Source organism: Eutrema salsugineum, unplaced genomic scaffold, assembly GCF_000478725.1.
Source record: "Eutrema salsugineum unplaced genomic scaffold, Eutsalg1_0 scaffold_7, whole genome shotgun sequence".
NCBI classification, from domain to species: Eukaryota; Viridiplantae; Streptophyta; class Magnoliopsida; order Brassicales; family Brassicaceae; genus Eutrema; species Eutrema salsugineum.
The window spans coordinates 10,439,843-10,462,653 of record NW_006256486.1 but is presented as its reverse complement, the minus strand read 5'-3'; the positions used below and the strand labels follow the sequence as shown (position 1 = coordinate 10,462,653).

At 35.4% G+C, this 22,811-nt stretch overlaps 1 protein-coding gene, 1 long non-coding RNA gene and 1 other non-coding gene across 4 annotated transcripts; 1 reads left to right on the top strand and 2 right to left on the bottom strand.

The window, feature by feature from the left end:
• Positions 1-3,058: 3,058 nt before the first annotated feature.
• Positions 3,059-3,164, top strand: LOC112083235. Its single transcript, XR_002897527.1, has one exon. It is a non-coding gene; the product is annotated as a small nucleolar RNA R71 (small nucleolar RNA).
• A 9,667-nt stretch (positions 3,165-12,831) lies between these two features.
• LOC18010851 lies at positions 12,832-18,472 on the bottom strand. Its single transcript, XM_006393610.2, has 15 exons — positions 18,230-18,472; positions 17,507-17,709; positions 17,021-17,157; positions 16,815-16,925; positions 16,614-16,715; positions 16,414-16,519; positions 15,960-16,329; positions 15,756-15,837; positions 15,577-15,670; positions 15,300-15,396; positions 14,797-14,890; positions 14,316-14,388; positions 13,816-13,989; positions 13,586-13,708; positions 12,832-13,113 (listed from the first exon to the last, which is right to left on the bottom strand). The coding sequence occupies exons 1-15, from the start codon at positions 18,243-18,245 to the stop codon at positions 12,949-12,951; spliced, it is 1,947 nt and encodes a 648-aa protein (XP_006393672.1). The 5' UTR covers positions 18,246-18,472; the 3' UTR covers positions 12,832-12,948.
• Positions 18,473-19,698: 1,226 nt separating this feature from the next.
• On the bottom strand, positions 19,699-21,877 carry LOC112082863. 2 transcript variants are annotated; one of them, XR_002897387.1, is made up of 4 exons: positions 21,472-21,877; positions 20,438-21,160; positions 20,284-20,332; positions 19,699-20,192 (listed from the first exon to the last, which is right to left on the bottom strand). It is a non-coding gene; the product is annotated as an uncharacterized LOC112082863 (long non-coding RNA). The 2 variants fall into 2 exon arrangements; XR_002897388.1 differs by having other exon boundaries at positions 21,088-21,160.
• Positions 21,878-22,811: the final 934 nt, after the last annotated feature.

Here is a 22,811-nt window from a genome sequence, read left to right as displayed (position 1 = left end):
TACTCTCCAAGAGTACTATCATCGGGTATTGCCTCGGAGCTGTCACCAGTGCGACGGCTTCTCCGAGACTCGGTTCATTCCATTTTCCTACAAGACAAGGTAATTCTCGGAAAAACAGTGAATATGGATGCTGAGTTTAACATATTAACGATCACGTATACGAATCAGAGTATCAAGAGATTAGTTAAACAGTGAATATGGATGCTGAGTTCAACAAGCAAGCATAACTGATATCAATTCGAAAAATTGAGTAGTTCATGACCAGATTCGAACTTGTGATGTTCTTGACATAGAAATTTTCTAAAAATCGGTTTAATTGAGCAATTTCCATGTCAAATCTATAGGTCACCTGATACTAATCACTAATCACACAATATTTGATCAAATTCATCAACTTTACTAGTCCAAATTTGATTTTCAAAAAGCATGTAGATTCCAAATTTCAAAATTCTCAATTCCTCTTAAACCAGGTGTTAAAATCGATTTCCAGACAACCTAAAAGACAAATCTATTCTTCTTAAGCTATCTCCACCACTAATAAACTTAGATTTGACCTTTTTAAGAAAACTTTAAGTTCCAAAATCAATTAAAAACTGCCTTCATACATTGCTGAAAAGAGAGATTTGATAATAGATTCAAAATCAGCTTTGAAAAAGAGTGAGGTTTGGTCCAAGAATCTCTGAAAAAGCTTAAGAATTGAAAAAGATGCTCTATCTCCTAAATCTCCAAGTCTCTTGGAAGAGAAGAGAAAAAGGAGTTTTGATCCAAAAGTGCATTTCCTTTCTTTAAGAAGCATTTTTGTGGCAAAAACGGGAAATTTTTTGGGAATTCAAAAGCTTACGGAAACTTATCTTACTTGTTTGTTACGTAAACGGAAATTAAAAACTCACAAAAAATTGGAATGAGCTGTCCCGGGGAACGTTTCGGAAATTGTCGGAAATCACCGGAAATCTTTGAAAAGTAACGAAAATCGTAGGTTCCGTCTCAACGACCAACAGCCGCGGTCAGGAGACGCGTGACCGCGGTGAACAAGGGTCCGGCTGCGGTCACATTCATGGTGCCGCGGTCGATCATGTGTTGGCCGCGGGTCGGTTGGTCGCGACCGCACCCATTTTCCTGCGGCCTGCGTCCATCATTCAGGTTTTTTGTGGGCCAAGCAGCTAAAAACCTTTTCTTCTTTTTGGGTTTTTCTATTTTTCTGATATTTTTTTGTGTTTTTGTTTTATAAGAGTACCTGAAACTAAAAGGAAAGAGAAAACATAAATTGCAAAAAGGAAAAGAAAACTAAAAGAAAGTGTACCTAAATGGGTTGCCTCCCATTAAGCGCTTTTGTTTTAAGTCGTTTAGCTCGACTTAGGCTTAAAAGATCCGGCTGGATGAAGTGGCACTTCACTTGATGTGCCTTTATCATTTTTGGGTGCTGGAGGTTTTTCTTCTTCTTCTTGTAGCACCAGCTTCTTTCCTTTACTCTTCTTTCGGACTTTAACGTTGTTTAAGACCCTTTTTGTGTTCTCGATCAGTTCTTGGATCTGTTCCTCACTAGACTCTGTTGAATCTGGTGGAATGATGATCTTGATTTTTGCAAAAGGTCTTGGCTTCTCCTTGTCTTTCTCCTTTGGCCATTTTCCTTTGTTTGGAGCATCGTCTGGGACAGTGGGATAAAACTTCTTGCGGTCCACGTTCAGAAAGACAGCATGCCAGTTAGCATGATCGATTACTGCTCCTACTTTAGCTAGAAACGGTCGCCCAAATAGAAGTAGTCTCTCTTTGTCTTGATCGATTTCCAGAACTTGGAAATCTGCTGGAACAACCTTGTTCCCAACTAGAATCTGCAGGTCATGAATCGCCCCTTCAGTATTTTTTTGAGATGAATCTCCAAAGATCACCTTAACCGTCGATTGCCTTAAGGTCTTTATCCCCATTTTTTGGCAAATGCCTTAGACATGATGTTGACATTGCCTCTGGAATCGTATACACAGTCTGTAAACTTGATTCCTGATATGAAACATTGGAAAGAAAAATGTCCCGAGTCATCGACTTTTGTGAGCCTTTAAAGCGGGGAACGTTGAGATACCTTAAATGGTGGTTGCTTTGCATCGACATTCTTGCAGAGAGGTATAGAGAATGGGGTTTCTTTGTCCTCTCCATCGGTTTTGGCTCCTTCTTCAGGCAATGTAGTGATGGCATTGCAAAATCTCTTGGGGTTGTCTTCTACTCTCCCGGGAAGAGCTTCATTTTGTCTTTTCATAGAATCAGCTGTTTGGGCAACTTGGACGTCTAGATTTTTGACGTGAGAAGATAAAGCTTCAAACTTCCTGTTCAGGTCATTGTACATGCAATCAACTTTCACGTTCATGTCTTTAGCTGCCTTCTCGTTTGTCATAACAAGCTGTTGGATGGACTGTTCAAGTATTCCTATTTGCGAAACTAGCTGGTTTGTTGTAACTCTTGCTGCTGTCCAAATTGATTATTGAATCCTGTACCTTGATAGTTTTATGGTTTTTGCGGCTGAAAAACTCCAGTCCCTCTGAAATTTCTACTTTGGAACTTGTTTTGGAAGAGTTTCTGCTGCGGTGGGTAATGCTGGTCTTGAGGATTCTCCACATTTGGATTTTGGTAAGAGAGATTGTTGTAGTTCGCATTCTGGAAGTTGTTGTTGGAAGCATTGTTGAAGCGATTTGAATATGGTGCTTGAGCTCCTACATAGTTCAGTTCTTCTTCCTGAAAGGTCGGATTAGTGTGATCGGTATCACAAGGTCCTTCGTCTGCTGCGGCATTGTTGGTGTCACAAGCATGGATTGGGAGATTGTGGCTTTTCAAAACCTGGCTCATCATGTTCTTCAACTCGGTTATTTCCTTGTTATCCGTTCCAGCCGACTTCGTCAATCGATCGTATTCCTGACAATCATTGTTATTAGCTTGAGCCAAATTTTCGATGAGGGCTCTTCCTTGTGCTGTCATTTTCTGTCCAAAATCTCTGTTCCTGGCTGTATCAAGTGAAAGTTTGTATTTTGGTTGCAAACCTCTATAAAATGTGCTCAGCAGGCTTGATCCGGGAAATCCATGGTGAGGGCAGTCACCTTCATACTCTTTAAAACGCTCCAGACTTCATAGAAAGGTTCAGGTGGTCCTTGCTGAAAACTTGAGATCTTGGTTCTCAGTAAGTTCGACCTTGACTTAGTATAGAAGTGGTTCAGAAAAGCGGTTTTACATTTTTTCCAATTGGTAATCAGTCCTGCAGGCAAAGATTTCAACCAACGGTGAGCTTTATCTGCTGATGAAAAAGAAAACAACTTACACTTTAGATAATCTGCTGGAACTTGGTTTGTCCTCATCATGCTGCAGATTTCTTCAAAGAGTTAAATGTGATCCATTGGATGTTCAGAAGGAACTCCATGGAACTGGTTTTGTTTCACCGAAGAGATGATTTGAGGCTTGACTTCAAACTCATTCCGGTTTGGGAACGGTACTTGGATTGCAGATCGATTTTGAAAATTCTGAGTAGGTGCGTCGAAATCAACTATGCGATGGTTCCTGGCTTGTCTCCGGTGTTGATTTGCTTGCTGAACATGGCGTTATTGCGCCCATTCGGCTGCATCTCCTGGTTGTTACCATAAGCTACATTGATAGGTGCATCAAGGTCTTCACATTCTTCTCTCTCTCGGTTTTGAGGATTTCTTGGAGGAATCGCATTCTCTTCTCCATCTTGTCAAGCATGATCACCTTCTCTGTGATCATTCTCTTTGTTTTCACCATGTTTGGACCCATCTTGGTCCATGTTTAAATTTCGGTTAACAGGATCTCCAGGCTGGTCGTCGTCGACAATTCCTTGCATTCGTCTAAGTCTTCGAAGTTCTCTTTCATGTCTGTCTATCTTGTCTAGAATTGGAATGTTTTCTACAGGTCTGTGCCTGGTATTCATGCAATTCATAGAAAAACAAAAGAAGGGAAAGATAATATAGCAACTTAAGAAGGAACTAGAGATCAGATGTCTAGAACAGAAATTAGAACAAGAAAAAAAAAGACAAAGAAACAAATCCCCGGCAGCGGCGCCAAAAACTCGATGTGCTACAAAGTGAGGGAACAAGTTTTACCCTTAATAAAAATAAATGAAAGCCACAAGTGCACAACTAATCAGTTGTAGTACTTAGAGATCGAATCCACAGGGATTTGTGTGCCTAGCATTTTACCACGGTTTCTAAGTTTATGTCTAGACTAAATCGGTTTTAAAAGGGTTGTTGTTTGTCACAGATTAAACTAAAACTAAAGAAAGCAAATGAAACTATCCTAAAAAGCAAGTAGAAAATCGAATGAAAGCAAATGAAACAAGCAGAAAATCAAACTAAGGCAAATAAAATGCAGATCTAAGAAAGCAAGTAAATATCAAATTGTTTGTAAACAGTGATTAAAAACGCTGGACTTTCGGGAACTCTACAAGGATCATAAACGATGGGCTACTGGCCGCGGTCGCGTGGCTTGCCGGCTGTCTTCGAATGTCTCCGGGGCAAATGGAATATCTTGAGATCCAACCGTTGGAATGTCTCCAAACTAAGTGCATTTGAAATTTGGTAGAGTCTTCAATTAATTGTCCAATTTTGAGGGTGATCAGACGGTGAGAAGATCTTCGTCTCTCCATGAGAGTTCTAACGGTCTTAATTTATCTAAAAGAGTCTTTTTGTTCCAATTAGCACATCTTTATCCCATATTACCTGAAAAGTCTTTTAAAATCCGAAAACATAGAAATCCTTTGAAAACCTTTGAAAATGGAGTAAAAACACCTGCAAAAGATATTAAAGTGATCTATAAAAATGGTCAAAATACGGTGTTATCAGTGGGTTGCGTTGCAAGTTGAGGAGGTGGTGTGGAAGACGTCCTGCATCGGAAGCAGCCCCTTACGGTGCTTGGCGGTGGCTAGGGTTTGGTCATCCCTTTGCTTGCCGGCTCGTTTTGGGTCCTTCCATGACTAGATTGAAGGTGTGGTGTTGAGGCGAGACAGTTCGAGAACTCCCTGCTAGACGAATGAGGAGTAGATGGGGGAGGCGGAGATTGAGTGCTCGTTCCGGTTAGTATTTGATGGGCTTGCGGGCCTAGGGTCATTTTTTAACAAGCCTGTTGGTCCTCCAAAAGATTTAAAATTATAAAACCCTAGTGTCTGCAAGTGCACAGATGTACGTTGTAGGACTTAGGGTGTCGATCCACATGGAGGATGCCTAATCTGCAAGAAACAACAAACTGGGAAGTAAGCAAACTCATAAACCAATAAAAGATATGGGGTTTTTGGTGAAGATCCTAAACTAAACCTAATCTAATATTCACAAGAGATGCAATGCAGAATGAATTGTTAAAAGAACATCTAAAGCATATCGATTCAAACTAAAGACTCTTAAACTCATAGGTGGCGATTTAGACTTCTCTGGTTTACTCTAATTGATGCATGGTGGCATTTCCAACTAGCTTCCGGGCGATTTATCTTCATCTGTTTCTGGGAATCTGCATTGAACTAGAATAGACACATGTATGATTAACCAACTGTCGTCACCTTAATCAACTAATCTCTTAGATCTAGCAATTAACTCTTGCTCTCATGCTAAACTTAAGATCATGCTATGAACACTGAATTCGTCTGCTCACATCTTTTCTATAGGTAGCTTTCGACTCCTATAGCGACTATGTTCTTCTGAAGCTAGGTATGGATGATCTGATACAGCACTCTCGTGGCTCTGATCGATCCTAGGCTCAGAGAATAGGTCATGAATTTACTCTCATGCTTTACGAATTACTTAGAAGAGATGAGATCCAGAATATGGCTAAGAACAATAGAAATCCTAATCGATATATATGCTTGTCGATGTCTTCAAACAATTTGACTCTCTGAGACTAATCTACATGATGCAATGAATGATGAAAGACATAGAAGAATGCAAAAGAATGAAACAAAAAAGTTAATAGAATAAAAAGGAGGAAGAACAATGGATCTGGGGAAGAATCCCCATCTCCATCGCCTAACCCTAGAAAAACAAAGTTTGGTGGCTCAAAATCTCATTACAGGAGCACACACCCGTTTAGGGCTGCTAAACAATGTATTTATAGGTCCTAAGGTCTTCCAGGTCTCATTTAGGGCTTCTCTGAAGAGAAATGGTGAAGTGGGCTTTGATGTTGGGCCTTGTGGCTCGTCCTAAGGTCCACCGGGGGTGAGAGTCTTCCAAGGCAGGTAAAACATGTGTTTGCCGCGGGTGAGAGTCTTCTGGGACTGGTGAACTGGGTCAACTTGTTCTCCATGTATCTTTTGATTGCACCGTTGGATCTTTGTGATGTAAAGTGCTATGGAAAGCTGGTTGTCTCCTCTTGATTGTCTCCAAATTTGAGCTGGATCGGACAGTCTGACTCTGAGCTAAAAATGTGGATTTCTTCCATTTTGCCATCATATTCCCTAAGTTTCCTGAAAAGAGCCTTGAAACTACAAATACATGGAAATCATAATAAAATTTCCTAAAACTAAGTAAAACCTTTGAAAAAGCATTTGAAATCAATTGTGAAAAGTGGTCAAAATCAGGTGTTATCAGTATTCACCGGTTAAAAACTGTTGGTGTCTGTTGTTATCTTTAGTTGTCGCCAAGATTGGTGATTGGGGATCATGCCCTCTCTGTTAGGGATCAACCCTCTGGAGTCGGGTAGTGCGTTGTGAACGGACTAGGTAGTGTGCCGCAAAGCTTGCAAGTCACACATGCTGCTGTGGTAGTCAATCGGACAAAGCGACCCTGGGTCTTTGATTGTCTTCTCAACTCTCCAATATTGTTCTTGTTGTTTTTTCGGTTCTGGTTTTTGCTAGCAGTTCAATTTTGTAGTAAACCCAGTTGATCATCGGTTGGTCAGTTTAATAATAATAATATTTAATAAAAAAAAGGTTTCAGCTCCATTTACATATCAAAATATTTGCGGCTCGGTTTTTAAAAAGACTAAAAAAATATATTTGAAAATCCAAAAAACTTATAACAATATATCTAAAATACCAAAAATATACTTAAAACACTGTAATATATTTAATAATTTATAAGTATTTAGTTGTATTTCAGCTAATTCGGGTACCTGATCGAGTATCGGTTCTGTTCCAGGTATTACCAATACTTACAGGTATAAATGAGGAAGAACCATCAGATATTTTTATACTTTTCAGTTTTGGTTTGGTACCTTTATTTTGGTTTGGATATTTGGATCCAGATTTTTTGCCCAGATCTAAAATTATTTTCTTCTAAATTATCCGTCTTTTGTCTTTCAAATTACAATATATGTTTTTTACCAAATGTAGATGGCGAGATTGAATGAGGTTACCGAAAAAAAGATTGAATGGAGATTTATAAAATCAGTAGTTCTATATGGCCTTTTTGTTTGTGCATCTATCCAAATGTTACATCAAAATGTTATATCGAATGATGTATCTAAATATTGTTCGCTCATGTTTATCGGTTGTGCCTTTAAATATACAGCTTTGTTTGTTTTGTTTTTTTTACATATAAACTAAAGATTAACCGGCGCTGTAGCGTGAATTTTTTTTTTTCTTTCTTCTCTTAGGTGATATAATTTTTGAAAAACATTTATTGTTACAAACGTTACAAATTATAGTATACAATATTATATGACCTAATTCAAGTTTATTTCTTACTTATACTAAATTAGGTCATACGTAATATTGTTTGACTTAGTTGCCTAACACATTTAAGTTTATAGTTTATTTCTTACTTATACTAAATTATAGAATATACCGTCTAGTGGTCTTCAGATAGTAAGAAATTATGTCATATTCTATAATTTAGTATATAGTATGACTCACTTTTATAGTGTACAAATGTTTTGGGGAGTGTTATCATATTGTATAATTCTTTTTTCTATATATGTATTTTCTCATAGATTAATTTTTTTTTTCATATTCACATGTGTTGATTACATTGTCTCGTAGATTTTTTCTTTCCTATATATGCATTCTCTTGTGGATTAATTTTTTTTTCCTATATTCATATAATGATTATTGTACGATTCTTTTTTTTCTATATATGCATTCTCTCGTAGATTAAAATATTTGCCCAATAAAATATGTTGGCCGACCAAAGCTCTGCAATTTTAAAGACATTCTCTCTCAAGACAATTTTGTAAATTTTAGATACGCAGATCTGTGATCATACATGAAAGCGTAATACTGTTGCAAAACTCGTTATAACTTAAACCATGTCTATTATAAAATAGAAACAATGATCATTCAAAACTATGTCTTTACAAAATCATGTTTATTTTAAAATTGTGATACACGAACCAAGCTAGATTTTTGTATTTTTAAATGTATTTTTGACAATTTAAAAAACACTATTCTACACAATTTTGCAATTTTGGCCCAATTTACTATTATTTATGATCTACAATTTTGGCTCAAAAGACCTGCAATTTTGGACCATGAAATTTTCTATGACTCAGTCATTGATTTAGTTATATAACATCTTAGAAATCTTATATTATTAATTGACAAAAACACCTAAACAAACCTTTGTCCCATATACTATTTACATGAGTGTCATGCTGAGGTGTCAATCTCAAAGAGTTTCTCAGTAAGTTTTTGAAAGTATGCTCAACTTACTAGATTAATTACATATAAGTCATTAACATTAATTTGGTTAGAGATTAGTTTGTATCAATTATATATATTTAGTACTCAAACATTTAATTTGAAAAGATACTCTCTCTCTTTCTCTTTTTTATCAACATATTTATAAAAAATAATACATAATATTACTTATGTTACTAAATATTATATATTTTTTATCTCATTTTTTATCTTAATTTTGTTAAAAAAAAATCACATTATCTATTTAATAATAAGAAAATCAAAATATTTTCATACATAGTTTTATTATTCAAGTTTTTTTATATCAAAAGCAAAGTATCTTAGTCTGATGTCGGACCGATTAGGTAGAACATATTTAATGTGCAATTTCATTCATATAAAAATATTAATTAAAATTATTTAGAAAACTAATAATTATTTAGCATTTATGCAATTGTATTATAAAATAAATATAAATTTAATAATTATTTACAATTGCATAATAAGCATATATATTTGCAATTATAAATATTAGCTAACATTTTTATAATTGTATTTATATTATATTATATTTGCATATTCGAATTCGAATAAAAGAATTATGACTAGATTTAAGTGTAAAAAAAAACTGATCGCTATGGAGGCGATCTCCATGGCGATTTTTTTCAATTTTTTCATCAGTTTTTTTCCTCCAATCTGAACGAAATCATTATAGATCTTGAGTGAGAGAGATAAATAGAGATATCTATTCTCTATCTCATGACGATTCTCTTCTGTTTCTGTTCCCTTTTTATCTTTGTTTTTTTTCGTGTCTGTAACAAAGAGTGAAAGTGACAGGTCTTTGACCAAGACACAAAGATCTCTCTTTTTGTTGAAGATGATTCATATGCTGTTTCAACGGTCTTTTCGTCTTCTTCTCTTGTTCCTCTATTCGAGGACGGTTACTTCCCAATTTGACTGCGAAATGGAGCGGTTCTATGTCGGTTCTGTTCGTGGGTCTTGTGGGTTATCCATCTCCATAGTGAGGATCTCCAATCACTACGATGACACAACAAAATCGAAGTCTCTCAACCGTCAAAACTGGAATCAAATAGATGGAAAAATCTGGGTCATCAATGATCGAGTGCAAGCAATCCAACGATGGTCCTTGGGTCGAAGAATTTGGGATCCCGGTATATTATATAATTCTGTTAATTATAGTTTGTATACTGCCGGTGATTTTACTCTGATGATTAAGGGTTTACTACCATGTAAACCACCATGGAAAGTAAAACGGTTGGGAACGGAAGATGCACCCTTATTGTATGGCGACATTCGTATAGTCGTTGAAAGTTGGCAGTCTTATATCTTAGACGAACATTTTTAGTTCTTATTTGGGAATGGGTCAATGTTATACAAGAGGAAAAACAATGGAAAATAGCCACAGACGAAGATTGCATCAAATGGAATGCGAATTTGAAGAACATGGTGGATACTCTAATCGTGAGTAAAATTTTATGGGATTAAAAAAGTGTCTAATCTTATTTTGTTATTTTATTATTTTGTATTGTTTCTACCTAATGTATTTCAATCTACTTTGATTTAATATGTATAAGATAGATGTTAAAAAAAAGAATTATGATCAATATTTACTGTGCACATGATGTGGGTACTCACCTAGTTAAGGTTAATTTATGTAAAATATTCTATAATATCTTAGATTAAACGACTACTCAAATAATAGTATAGAGATTTGCATCTGCATTTGGATGCATTTAATACCAAATAATCAAAATAGACATATCTTTTGTTGCAAAAATATTCCTGAAAAATATAGAAATCATACTTAAACCAAAACTTTAAATGAAAAAGAAACATACCTATCCTGGAAGCCAGAATATAGATGACACTTGCAGAGTCTTCCTTCTCGAACCATTGGCTGCATAGAATGGATCGAAACTCACTCAAACGCACAAGATGGTTTATTTGCAAACATAGATTGCCTAGTTGAAACTTTCACTGCATCAGCTTTACGGGCATGGTGGTTCCAGAAAAACCAACATGATGATATCTAGACCAAACCCAACTAGCCAATCACGTCTGTTGACAACCCGTGCTTGGTTACAGATTCAAAGGTGGGACTTAATCTTACACATAGAAGGATGGGTAACTTTCTTACGAGCAGTTTCTGTGTAAAATGCATTGGTCTCCAAGTACAGAAAAAGAAAAAGATAAAGAAAAACATGTTGGTTTTACAGCCAAGGATTAGATCATTCCAGTTCTAACATGAGGAATTGCGCTTAAAGCTTTTGTTTTGTTTGCAAATTTTTTTTATTATAACTTCCAAAGCATTTTTAAACCATGCACATTAACAATATAATGATGCCTGATTTTATTGTTCTTCTAATTTCACTTAATTAAAGATGAAAAGGGTTTTCCTGCGCTGTAGCACAGGTTAATTCGTAGTATTTAATTCGTAGTATGTAATACTAATAGATCATTGTAAAAAAAAATATGCAAAACATTAATATTAAATCATGATTATTTTATCATACTTAATTATGCATGATTTATGAACAAAAAAAATTGATTTTATTCAACAAAATGAAAAATATATATAGACGTTAAATAAGGGTGAATTCAATTTTAAAAAAAAATACAATACCAGCAGATTTTTTTTTTTTTTTTTGACAATACCAGCAAAGAAAATTACGCATATGGGCTTTCGGTTTTATGCCCAAAGTAAAAATTTGAGTTTTGACATTTAATCATGTCAATATTAACGTTTGTCAGACAGCATCTATACGGCCGTATTGGTCAAAATGTTGAACAAACATAAAAAAGGGTCAAAATTAAAGAAGCCATAGAGACATGCAAGTCACCAGTTTCTTTGACTCGTTGGCGGCTTTACACTTCTCGTTCCAGTCCTCGAGGGTGTGGCAACTGATCACTTCTCCTTCTCCAGCCATTTTCTCTCTTCTTGTTTGATTATTATTATGGTTAAAATGTTATATCGTGTTTTATAGAGAAGGCATGTGAGACATTGACTACTTCTCGGTCATTTTTAATTTATTGTGTTTTTTTATAAAATTGTTATCTAAAAGGAAAAATATGGTGTATACCAACAAAATATTATAATTTTTTTCTTTTTTAATAATTTAGGTAATCCTGTTGAATTAAGGGACCGCCGGTGGCGCAGGTACAGATTGCAAATCCCCAATACCAATTAATTTTGGAGTCCTGAGAAACCATGTAAATGTTCCAGTGGCCAAATGGATTAAATGTTGTAATTCTATGGGGAGTTGATCTCTAGCTTACACCAACCGAACCGAGCAACTTTCATCAATGAAGGAAACCATCCATTTACCACCATTTAATTTATTTTTTTTTTTTGTCAACACCATAACAATTTAAGAGAATTGAGAAACTACAAATAGGATATTTTTTTATATACAAAATTGAGAGACATAATTTTGATTAACGAAGATAGCCCTGAATTAAACGAGTTAAGCGTTAATTAACCAGATAAGTACCTGCGAGAAAGTTATGTGAACAGTAAAAATGTTTCGAAAACAGATGAGCTAGAGGGAACTATCAGAGATGTAAATTATGAGAAGGATGAAATCTTTGTGGGACGCATATTTAAATCACATGAAGAATGCAGAGATGAACCTTTTGATATTTGATACATGCAATTAACTGCAAGTTACATTTCAGTTACGTACGTACGCTCATATCCGGAGATTTTTATCGTTTTATGCTTCGGATCTTCATGTTAGACATTGCAAGTTACTTTTCTTGATTTATCTACGTTTCCCAAATCAAATTCTTATAGTCCGGTTCTTTCTTCAGAGCATCTCTATCATACTCAATATAATAAAGGAAATCATTTTGTATCGACAGAAAAAGGATTTGTTAGAGCATTGAGAACCTCAAAATTTAATTATATAATTTTAAGAAAACAATTCTTTCGTAAAACATTAGATCTCTGTTTTTGTTTTTCGTCGAAAACATTACATCTCTATAGTTGACGAAAAAACATTATATCTATATAATGAAAAGAGTCAGACATAATTGAGACATGGATAATTAAGCAAGCTTAACTAGCTTATTAGACTTTTTGTTGGCTAAATTCTTAAGAATGTCGATAAACACCCCCGCGGAAAAATACCTCATTTCTACGGTAAAAAGGCCCTTTAGATATTTAGATATTTCACAGCAACTAAGAAACACAACCCAAAAAGCATATATATATATATATATATATAACCTATTTACATCAGAACATCGAAAAGCAAAAGGACATTCTAGGTTTTTTAAGAGTTTTCTTCTTATGTATAGAGGGAGTGTATAGATTAGATACAAAACGATCTCTTAACTCAAGAAGGTCTACATGAGTTATACACTTCTCCACGCAATACATCGATTGGTCTATGTTCCAAAGTGTATCGCTCAGGCCCCATGTACACCCCTGTCTTCTCCAATAACCCCATCGCTTCCTCTCTTCCATATTTTGATTCATACAGCTTCAAGTACTCAAAATCCTGATTCAATCACATCAAAATCCCCAATTGAAACACTTCCTTATTGATTGTTATTTTTATTCTTTTGTGGTTGCCTTATTAACTATATTATTATAAACTCATGTTTACATATATGTGATTTTGATATATAAATACATATATAACCAATCTTTACGATATACAGTAGGATCCTATTCTATTATAAAAAATCATGTCCAAAACTTAAAAAAAATTCTGTTTGTTTAAAGCTTTTTTAGTCAGGCATTTTGGAATTTTAATCCTAGTGAGCTAGGTTTGGAACAAAAACAATTTTTTGTTCTACTTTTGACTAATTCTCTTTTTTTAGTATGCATTTTAGTTATCATTTAACCGAATCAAATCCGGATATATTTATATATGTGCAGACGTTCTAAGTCCGGATATCCAGAAGCCACGAATCCGGATCTCTTCTACACCTAGTGGTTTGGTAACTAAATGCTTGAAACAGACATACCTGTAGGCCACTAAGAAGACGCTCTAGCCTAAGTGAAGCAACAGGCTCTGAGGAAGACGAGAAAACTTCACCGGGATAATAAAGAACTCCATCACCAGGAGGAAGACCACGCCTAAACCTTACCTATAATAATACATTTGGTTATTATTATATAACATCATGAAGCAAAATCAATCAAGAAACATTTTTACAAAAGGAACAAAGGATATATAAGAATGGTTCAGAACAACCTCGGCGCTTGGAACCGTTGCCTTCTCATAGCAGTTTGCACCCCAGTACAAGAACCCGGTTCCACCTTCTTTCCACACACGCCACATCACTGCACGTTGCTGTGTGCCACGCATCCCCAGGTGCCAATTTGGGTGAGGATCCGAAGGTCCAAGGCATATGTATGTCCACCATTCCTGCACTCAGCATGAGAATTCCCCTTTATGAATGATTCTTATTGCTAATAGATACATAACCACAAAAGAGTAGCATTAAGAGGACTAAGGTGATTGACACATGATAATCTCGTTACTACTAACACTAGATGCATTCATGTACATGTATTGACACAGTGACCAAACTTTATTCTTAAAGTGATGATGATTATGATTATCAATTTCTATTCAGTTCAGCATTCTTCAAGTGTATGCCACATTGAGGTAGCTAGCATAGACTTGAGTCATGGGATAGCACTCTTCAAAGAAGAAATGAAAGGGGTTGACAAGGAACAGAGAGAGCCTACCTCATGATTATCTAACTGCAATTCCTCAACAATATCCTTCACCAAATCTTCGCGGTTACCAAGCACCCACTCACTGAATATTAAACCATATATTAAGACCAAGTCCTAAAATTAAAGGAATGAGAGACTAGATGAAAACAGATTTCCTCAAAGGTTCCCCAAAATTTATCTTACAATCCTAAATCATAGATTCATATACTAAACTCTCCTGCATATCTATCCAAGTACGTGACTGGAGTGATATGGGGTGGAAAAAAAATGCAATATTAAGACGAAAATTGTATTTGCACAAAATATAAATATAGAAAAAAGGTGACTTTGTGATTAATTGATAGATGATCAATCTTCAGGTAATTAGATGTCATTAGATAGGCATAACAGAGCACACTTACTGGATATTGAAATAAAAGAATGGTAAGAGAAGGCACTTTATTTGAATGATCAAATACTACCACCTAAGAGAATTTGCATGAGCAATTACCTTGTGCAATATATCTGAGTATGGGGTCGAAGGAGATTTGGAACTTTGACGAAAGATTCGAAGGGCGTAGGAGCGAGAGGTGCATCACCCGGTCCTACAGAAATAATAAAACTATTTGACTAAACATCTTGCGTAGCTAAACCATTGTCAAATTATGAACCTTTATTCTATCGCATAATCAACCTAGCAGATTTCAGTTCCCCTTTCATCAACACACAGGAATAAATATCCATAAGCGTTGTAATGAAGCATATTAAACACCCACCGGACAAAAGTTACAGGTGCTTAAATACTAAATCTTACACAATGAACTAACATAACATTATGGGCTGCATGATCACATAATGTGGGATAATCAACCTACTGATACAAGTCACATTTATGATTCTCCAATGACTAACTTTGGAGCTCATTTCAACAGGAAGACAAAGCCATGAAAACCAATAAAACAGAAACCCAAGGCAAAAATAGGAACTAAATCGAGAAATAGAAAATAGCCATACCACAGTAGTATGTTGTCAAAACACGAGCATCCGGGGCATAGGCATAAATTTCACTAGCCATCTTGCGAACGTTATGAAAGTGCTCCATATTCAGTGGCTGCCAAACGTATCAATAGAAATAAGAAAGCTGTCAATACGTAAATTTCAACTTAAAGAATACATCAATTACACCAAGGATGAATCATGAGATATAGAAATGGCATAGAATTTGACTACACACTGGTAGAACTATATCCTATTGACAATCAATGGGAAAATTATTGAAGCACTAAGATACCTCATCCCACAAGTAAAAGTAAGCTTTATTCCAATGGGGTTTACTCCTCAATATCTCAACTTCTTTCCGCAGGTAACTTTCCCTTGAATCATCCCTGCTTACACATCAACAGGCAGATAAAGTTAGTTTGGGCACCTACAACGCTCAACTAAAGCTTGACTGGGCCAAGACATGCATACCCTGCTATAACTTGTCTATATGGTACTGCATAAGCCGCAAGCCTTGGATCAGAGAAATATTCATCAGATTTCCGATGATCGGCTGTGAAACCAAAAAGTGGAATCCAAATGGAGAACTTAGAATGTGAAGCAAAATGATCAGCTTGCACAACACAAGAGATAAACAGATGGTGCATAAACGATTCCAAAAGGGACTTGTAATACCAGGCCATGGTGAGGTGTATGTCAAGACACGCATGCCTTCACCCCATTTGCAAAAGTATGGACTGATCCGATACTGAAGAAGCCACTTGAAATGGAGATCCAATTTCTCGTACCACTCTTCACTTCCATGTTCAACACCAAAACGATCCTTGATTACAGTATCAGAGACGCCAATAACAGCAGGGAGGGATGGAGTCACTGGAATAATAAATTCCCAAACTGTCAATCTTAGCTTTATACGCACTGCAAGGTTTGACACAACATCTTCTTCCATCATATCAGTGGATCCATTCGTAGAAATGAACTCCTCAAATGATGGAGAGAAGAGAATTCTTCTTAAAGATGAGCTTGCACATTTTATTCTTTCTACCTAAAAGATAAGATACAGATTATTGACACGATTTTTTTTTTTTCAAGGGTGAGTTCAATCAAGTAGTAGGAAAGTGAAAATTACCACTTCATCCATGGGCTTTCCCTCTATTGGTTCCATAATATCGAGACAATTCTTAAGTTCCATACATAGCTGATCCTTCTCATGCTTTCCCAAGTTATCAGAAGAGCTGTAACCAACCACATAATTGAGCATCAGCGTTATTAATCTCACACAGCACAATGACATCAAGCAGAATAAATAGTATACAGAGAGAGACTCACCCTCCATCAGTTTTCATTGCAGAAACAATGATCTCTCCCTCATATTGACCAGGAGGCTGCCCATTAGGAACGTCTATTGAGACCCAAATCACACTTGTTTCTCTACAATAGAAAGCACTCCTAGGCACGTCAGTCTCACGAAATAAGACAGCTATGTCACCATATACCAGATTAAGAAATTGGAGTAGTGAGTGGTAGTACCCTGGAAGTAAGTTAAGTTGAGTAACAGGTAAATCAAGGGGTACCAGAGCGTCAGGAACACCTAAGACAGGCACCACTCGCCGCAACTTTAAAGACTGGCCAACAACTAATCTGTCATTTTGTAAAGAAGAGAATAATCATATACATATCAGAAAGGATAAAACCGCAAAGAGAAGAACCCATCTCAAATAACGAAAATATCTAACCTATCTCCAGCCGAAGAGCATAAGTCACTGCACTGAACCTGAACACTCCCCGACGGACTCGAACCAGCCCAAGTCACTTTGGGACGCATGGCAATCTGAAAACTTTCTCTCTCATTTCTAGCTGCCAAAAGATTTATCTGTATAACATAATAAGGAAGCCATCTAAACACATGCATCATTTCATAATAAAAACAAACAATAAAGGATAACTGGAGCTAGTTTATTTAGTGATTACTAGGTCTACTGTATCACCCCCACCTTTCAAACTAATTCATAACGTAGAACCAGGTACCATTCCACTGAGTTATCTGCAGCTACACTAACAATGGCCTTATTCAGACAAAATGTTCGGTAACAGATAAACCTTGCTCCGTAAACTTTCCGACCAAATATATGATTATCTCTAGAAAGTAAAAGGAAACACCTAACAGAACACAAGTATAAACAATAATCGCAAACACATAGTAAAGATAATGCAACGCTTACAGTCTCTAGAGGTCGAGGTGTTTCTTGTGAACCGACGTTAACTGTATTCGGCATACACCAGACGTTCACCAGATCAGCAGTTGGAACCACTGTGGGATCCGTAGATTGTTTAAGAGGCTCTGAACTCAGACCACCGTCGTTAAATCCATAGGCTGTTCCTCCACCAGCCAGGCCTTCTACTGGCACAATCATATCTTGAGATCCTACAGAATTAAAAAAAACAAAAATTTTAGATTCCTTCAACAGTCAACTTATTGATCTATAAAGCTCATTTCTGCAATCACTTTCACATATCTTAGCACACGCTTCCAATCTAAGACTCCAAGAAATTTTTCACAGAAACAAGTTACTTCGAATAAGGTAAGATAATGAAGCTAAATCCACTTCCTAAAAGAAGTAATCTCCTTTAGATCACAGTTAATTAGCATGAAACTTGTGTGAAACCAAACGATCATATCCTCCGCAGTCTACGAAATTTTACTTTACGAATCCATTTCGCAGCAACAAAATTGAACACGCCAGTTTCGTTCTCAAACAAACACATCGTCTGATCCTTTTTTCCGGCCATTTCCATAATTTCTCAATTCGCAGACGATTATCACAGGTAAAAACAAAGAGAGGAGCACAAAGAACAACTAACGGAGAATTGCGGGAGTAAAAGGTTAAAGAACTCGAAAAATGAACACTACTAAAGGGCGATTATGAAGGCGAATTGAGTCTTACCATTGTTGTTGTCCATTTATCGGCGCGAATGGATGAAGAAAATCTGGAAAATCTGGAGAATCTTCAGGGATTGAAGAAAGATAGAAGAGAAAGAAACGATCTGTGTTTTCCGAGATTTCTGAAGTAAAGCTTACACGTATAGACTCCACGCTTTTGTTTACTCCAAAAAGTACCTTTTAACTCTTTTTGCTAATATTCTTTCGGGGTGATTGCAAACATGATTACTCATCTAATTTACCCCTCTGAGAAGTGGAATATCTCCCTCTATTTTTAAGAACTAGAAATTGTTCCGCGCTAGAGTTTTTTAAAATCATCTATATAGTAACAAATCTTAATAATTTATCATGTACTCATGTTTAAGCATTTGAGCATCCTCGTTTAATAATCGTATCCACATTGAAAAACAAAAATCATAAAAGAGATATGTAATTTAGCTATGAAGCCCATTATATGATGTTTTTGACCTACATTTAGATTTAGTGGAGCCTATCAAACATAAAAACATGACAATTAGATTATAAAAATAGCTGAATCAGTGTAATAAGAATCTTAACCCATCTAAAGTGTCTTACTTTTCTCCCCTTTTTGTTCTGCCAATTCATAGAGCCTTTCAATAAGCACTCGGGCATCCTCAAGTTTTTTTCTTGTATTGCCTCTTCAGTATATGACAGAAGCTTAAGCTTTATTTACCATTTTTCCCATCCCACCAAAAGTATATATGGAAAATCAAATTTGTTTTTATGAGACCGTACCTCAATGTAGAATCGTTGATATTATCATGTAAAAAACTTTTCAATTTTAATTTTTGGCGATCAAAATTTGTATAGGGAAAAAACATACTTACATAGGTATTAACCTGGAGATCCATGAACATGATGTACCACTACCATCCTCAAAATGTAGTGGGCATTTGATGTCACGACACCACGACCATTAGTCTTACTCGGTCTTGTATTTTTTATGAGAAAGGTGATTGTTCTCATTTTATTCTAGATAAATAATGTCTGTTTATCGATTATTATTTTTTTCTCGCTATTGTTCTAAGTTCTTTTTAACTTTGGGAAAAAAAACCGAGATATTTGATAACTACTGTTTTTTACAAAAATATGACAATACTGTATCACTTAGATATTTTATGATAATTATAAGTTATCCCTTAGCTAATTTCTCACCAACTATTCTTTTTATTAGTAAAGTTGTTTGCATTATTGCATATATTCTTTTGCCCCCAAAAAATTCTTTGATTCATTGGCCTGATCGTGTAAAATCGAGTTTAAGGTTCTGTGTAGTCTATTACGTACTGTAATAGAAGGGAAAATATGTCTACAATGATAAAAACATAGGTAATTGGAATTTGATAACACCAAAAAGTCAATTTCTGTCTTAAACAGAAAACCAGGTTAGTTTTGCTCTTGTCTCTATCTTCTTATTTTCGTATCGCACAACTAATGACTTTCAACCATTCTGTTGGAAACTATGTGGGAAAAGTAAAACATAAGACTGTCCAAAATTTCTTATATCCCACTTCAAGTGCATTTAATCGGATGATTATTCTCCATTATTAGTCTGGAAAAGAAGTTTTTTATTGTTTATTAATAAAATGGAATGCAAATTTTGAAAACAAACCATGCAATGGTCTTCTATGCTCCCTGTCTCGTGAAGACCAACCAAATATTCTCTGTTATATCCTCATTTTTACTCTATGTGATTCTCCTTTCAATCTTTAGCAAAGCTACTTTAGAATCTGCATTTTACTGCTTATGCTCCTTTCCCACATATCTTTTAGGTTTTCACCAAAGATTCTTCGAGAAATGTCAAAGACCAGTATTAGTAACCATCTTCCAGATTTCAGAGCCCTAAATACTCAAAAGGAGACACTTTTCTGAACTCTACGGCATTCTATTCTAGATTTGAGCAAAGCAACTTCTCTGGTAGTATTTACTTCATCCTTTTCTTTCTCAAGCTGCAAGAAACCACAAAATCAATGGAACCATAGAAATATGATGACTATTAACATTTTATGGTTAGACTATATAATATGGACAACTTTATACCTCGCATTTCTTATTTGCTAATATTAGTACTTGTCAAGCGAAGTTAAACCTGGTGAAACAATTTCAACAACAATAAAACTTCAGATCTTGAACTTAGTCAGACATATTTGGAATAGAAGAATAAAAAATTCATGTATTTGGTAACATAGAATACCAAAAATTTCATATCATGGTCTCATGCAACTCTAACATCACACAAACCCCTAAATGATTTGGAGACTCTGAATGTCCACATCATCATAAGAAGCTGTTTTGCAAAACTGGATAACACAGTTAAATTAAAGTGTAGAAATTGAAAGCAATCGACATTCAAAGAATCAAGCAAACCTCACATTACATAGTAGGAAAACTGCAGCTGTCATTGAAAAAAATTGTATAGTATATTTTTTTTAATTCAGATCAAAATTACACTGCTTGTGTATTTGGCATGAGATGACTCTGCTTGGAATGTGGATAAGGAATACTAACTATTGAAACACAGTAACTTACATTCTAAACATGACACTTGTTTGGGAAAGAAATTAGAAGTCAACTAATTAAATTGTTTATCACCTCGGTGTGTATAGTTGCTAGTTCTTTTCGAGGTCACTTTTTCCACACGGACCAGACCATTCTTTGTCAATATCACGTAAACAGAAATAATTCTTCATGGCTAATCATTTTAAAGGTTCTTCATAAACAAGACAAATAAAGTTAGCTTACAGGAGAGAGAGATGTTACGTTTTATGATATGCACTAAAGAATTGATTTGGAATATTTGGAAATAACTGATACGGACTTAAGGATTTGGTTCCACATTCATACCTGAAAATTTGGAATTTTTTTGGATGACATTGGTGACTATACCCTTGTTTATTCAAAGTTCTCCACGCCAGATCTACAACATAAAAACAACATCAACACCAAATCATGCGGTTAAAGAGAAGAAGAATCTAACTTCTTTCCTTTGCTGAAACATGAGAAGTGAAACAAAATTGCACATTACAATAGGAGAAATGAGTGATCTTTGTCTTCTTCTTTGGGTGGTTCACAGCCCCTAAGATACATATGTTTCACGCACAACTCAACCAACTGAGCTGGCAATTTCTCATAATTTCGTAGAGTTTTTTTGGAATGATTTTCTCTGGTGTCGCCATATTTTCAAAGGTCAGATTAACGACTAATAGATAGTTTTTTTTTCTGAGTTACCTTACTCCTATGTGAGGACTACGGTCTTTACTGCGTTCCTTCCAGTCTTCTTCTCTTCCCTTGGCCGATTCTTTCATGGAGGCATCTCTTTGAAGAAGTATTTCTTTAGCTCCGGGTAAACCAATACCAGTTTTGTAGTGTGAGTCTAACTCCTAGCTAGCCGCCGTAGGTTTCATCGATTGTATTTTAGAAAGAGAGGTATCCAGGAATTAGAGAATTTGATTGCAGAGAGAAGGTGACATCTTGAAGAGGAGTTGATGTGGAGACTGGAGCAAATAGATGAGTCGAAGAATTTGAGGAGGATGAAACATCGTTACACTGAAGTGGAGAACTCAGAGTGTCAAACAAAACAATAAAGAGATGAAGGTGACCGAGTTTTAGAGCTTATGCCTTGTGGTGCCAAGAAATTAGAGTTGTGGTCTTGGTTAATCAGGGCTTGGTCGAGGAAAGCCTATTTTTATTTGTAGATTAACCTGCTGATGTGGCAGCTTTTTAGAACAACTTTGTCTATGCTGATGTGGATAGGGTGAGGAGTCTCAAACTTTAACTTTTGTTAGAGTAAATTTTTAATATAATTATTTTTAAATATCAAAATAGGTAAATTATCTTCAAACTTATTTTAATTCAAAAAAAATCTATACTATTATTTGCGAAATCAAAAATCTGATATGTCGTCTCCTCAGCGATTGTTTTAAGTGTCATTAAATAAAAAAAATTATGTGGTATTTTAATTAGTTCTGATAAATCGATCATTAATCTTATGTGTAAATACCCATGACATGGCTTTTTCTCTTGATTAGGGGCCAACGATTTTATTTATAGGCCACTAATATCAAAGTCGGCCCTAACCTAAGTCGGTACAAATAAAAACCAAAAATAAGAATTAAAAAAAATATGAAGAAGAACTAAACCAAAAAATAAAGAATATGAAGAAGAGTAGAACAAAACAAAAAAGGAAAAAAAAGAAGACAAATCAGAAGAGATAAATGAACTAAAAGTTGTAGACGATAAAGAAGGAAAAAAAATATAAGGAATAAAAAAATTGACGTCAATGATAAAGAAGAAGAAAAAGACGAAGAAAAAGACCGGAAAAAAATCATAATAAGAAAAATTATGACAAGAAAAAAAAATTGAAGAATAAAAAGGAGAAATGGATGATGAATTTGGAGAAATAGGAAGATAGAGAAAAATTGAGTTAAAACTTTTCGAGACATGTAGATGCTTCAGGACATGTAGATGGAGAGAACGAAAAGTGTGAGGGAGAGAAATAGAGAGAGAAAGAGAGAGAGTGAGTGTGTGTTTGAGAAAGAGAGAAAAAAATATAGTAGAGAGAGTTAAAC

What these genes read in the sequence shown, in the direction of transcription:
- LOC18010851 (XM_006393610.2), bottom strand. An exon ending in TGCTCTTCGGCTGGAGATAG is followed by an intron (nt 16,926 to 17,020) that starts GTTAGATATTTT and finishes ACAAAATGACAG; the next exon opens with ATTAGTTGTTGGCCAGTCTT. An exon ending in GAAAGCCCATGGATGAAGTG is followed by an intron (nt 16,330 to 16,413) that starts GTAATTTTCACT and finishes CTTATCTTTTAG; the next exon opens with GTAGAAAGAATAAAATGTGC.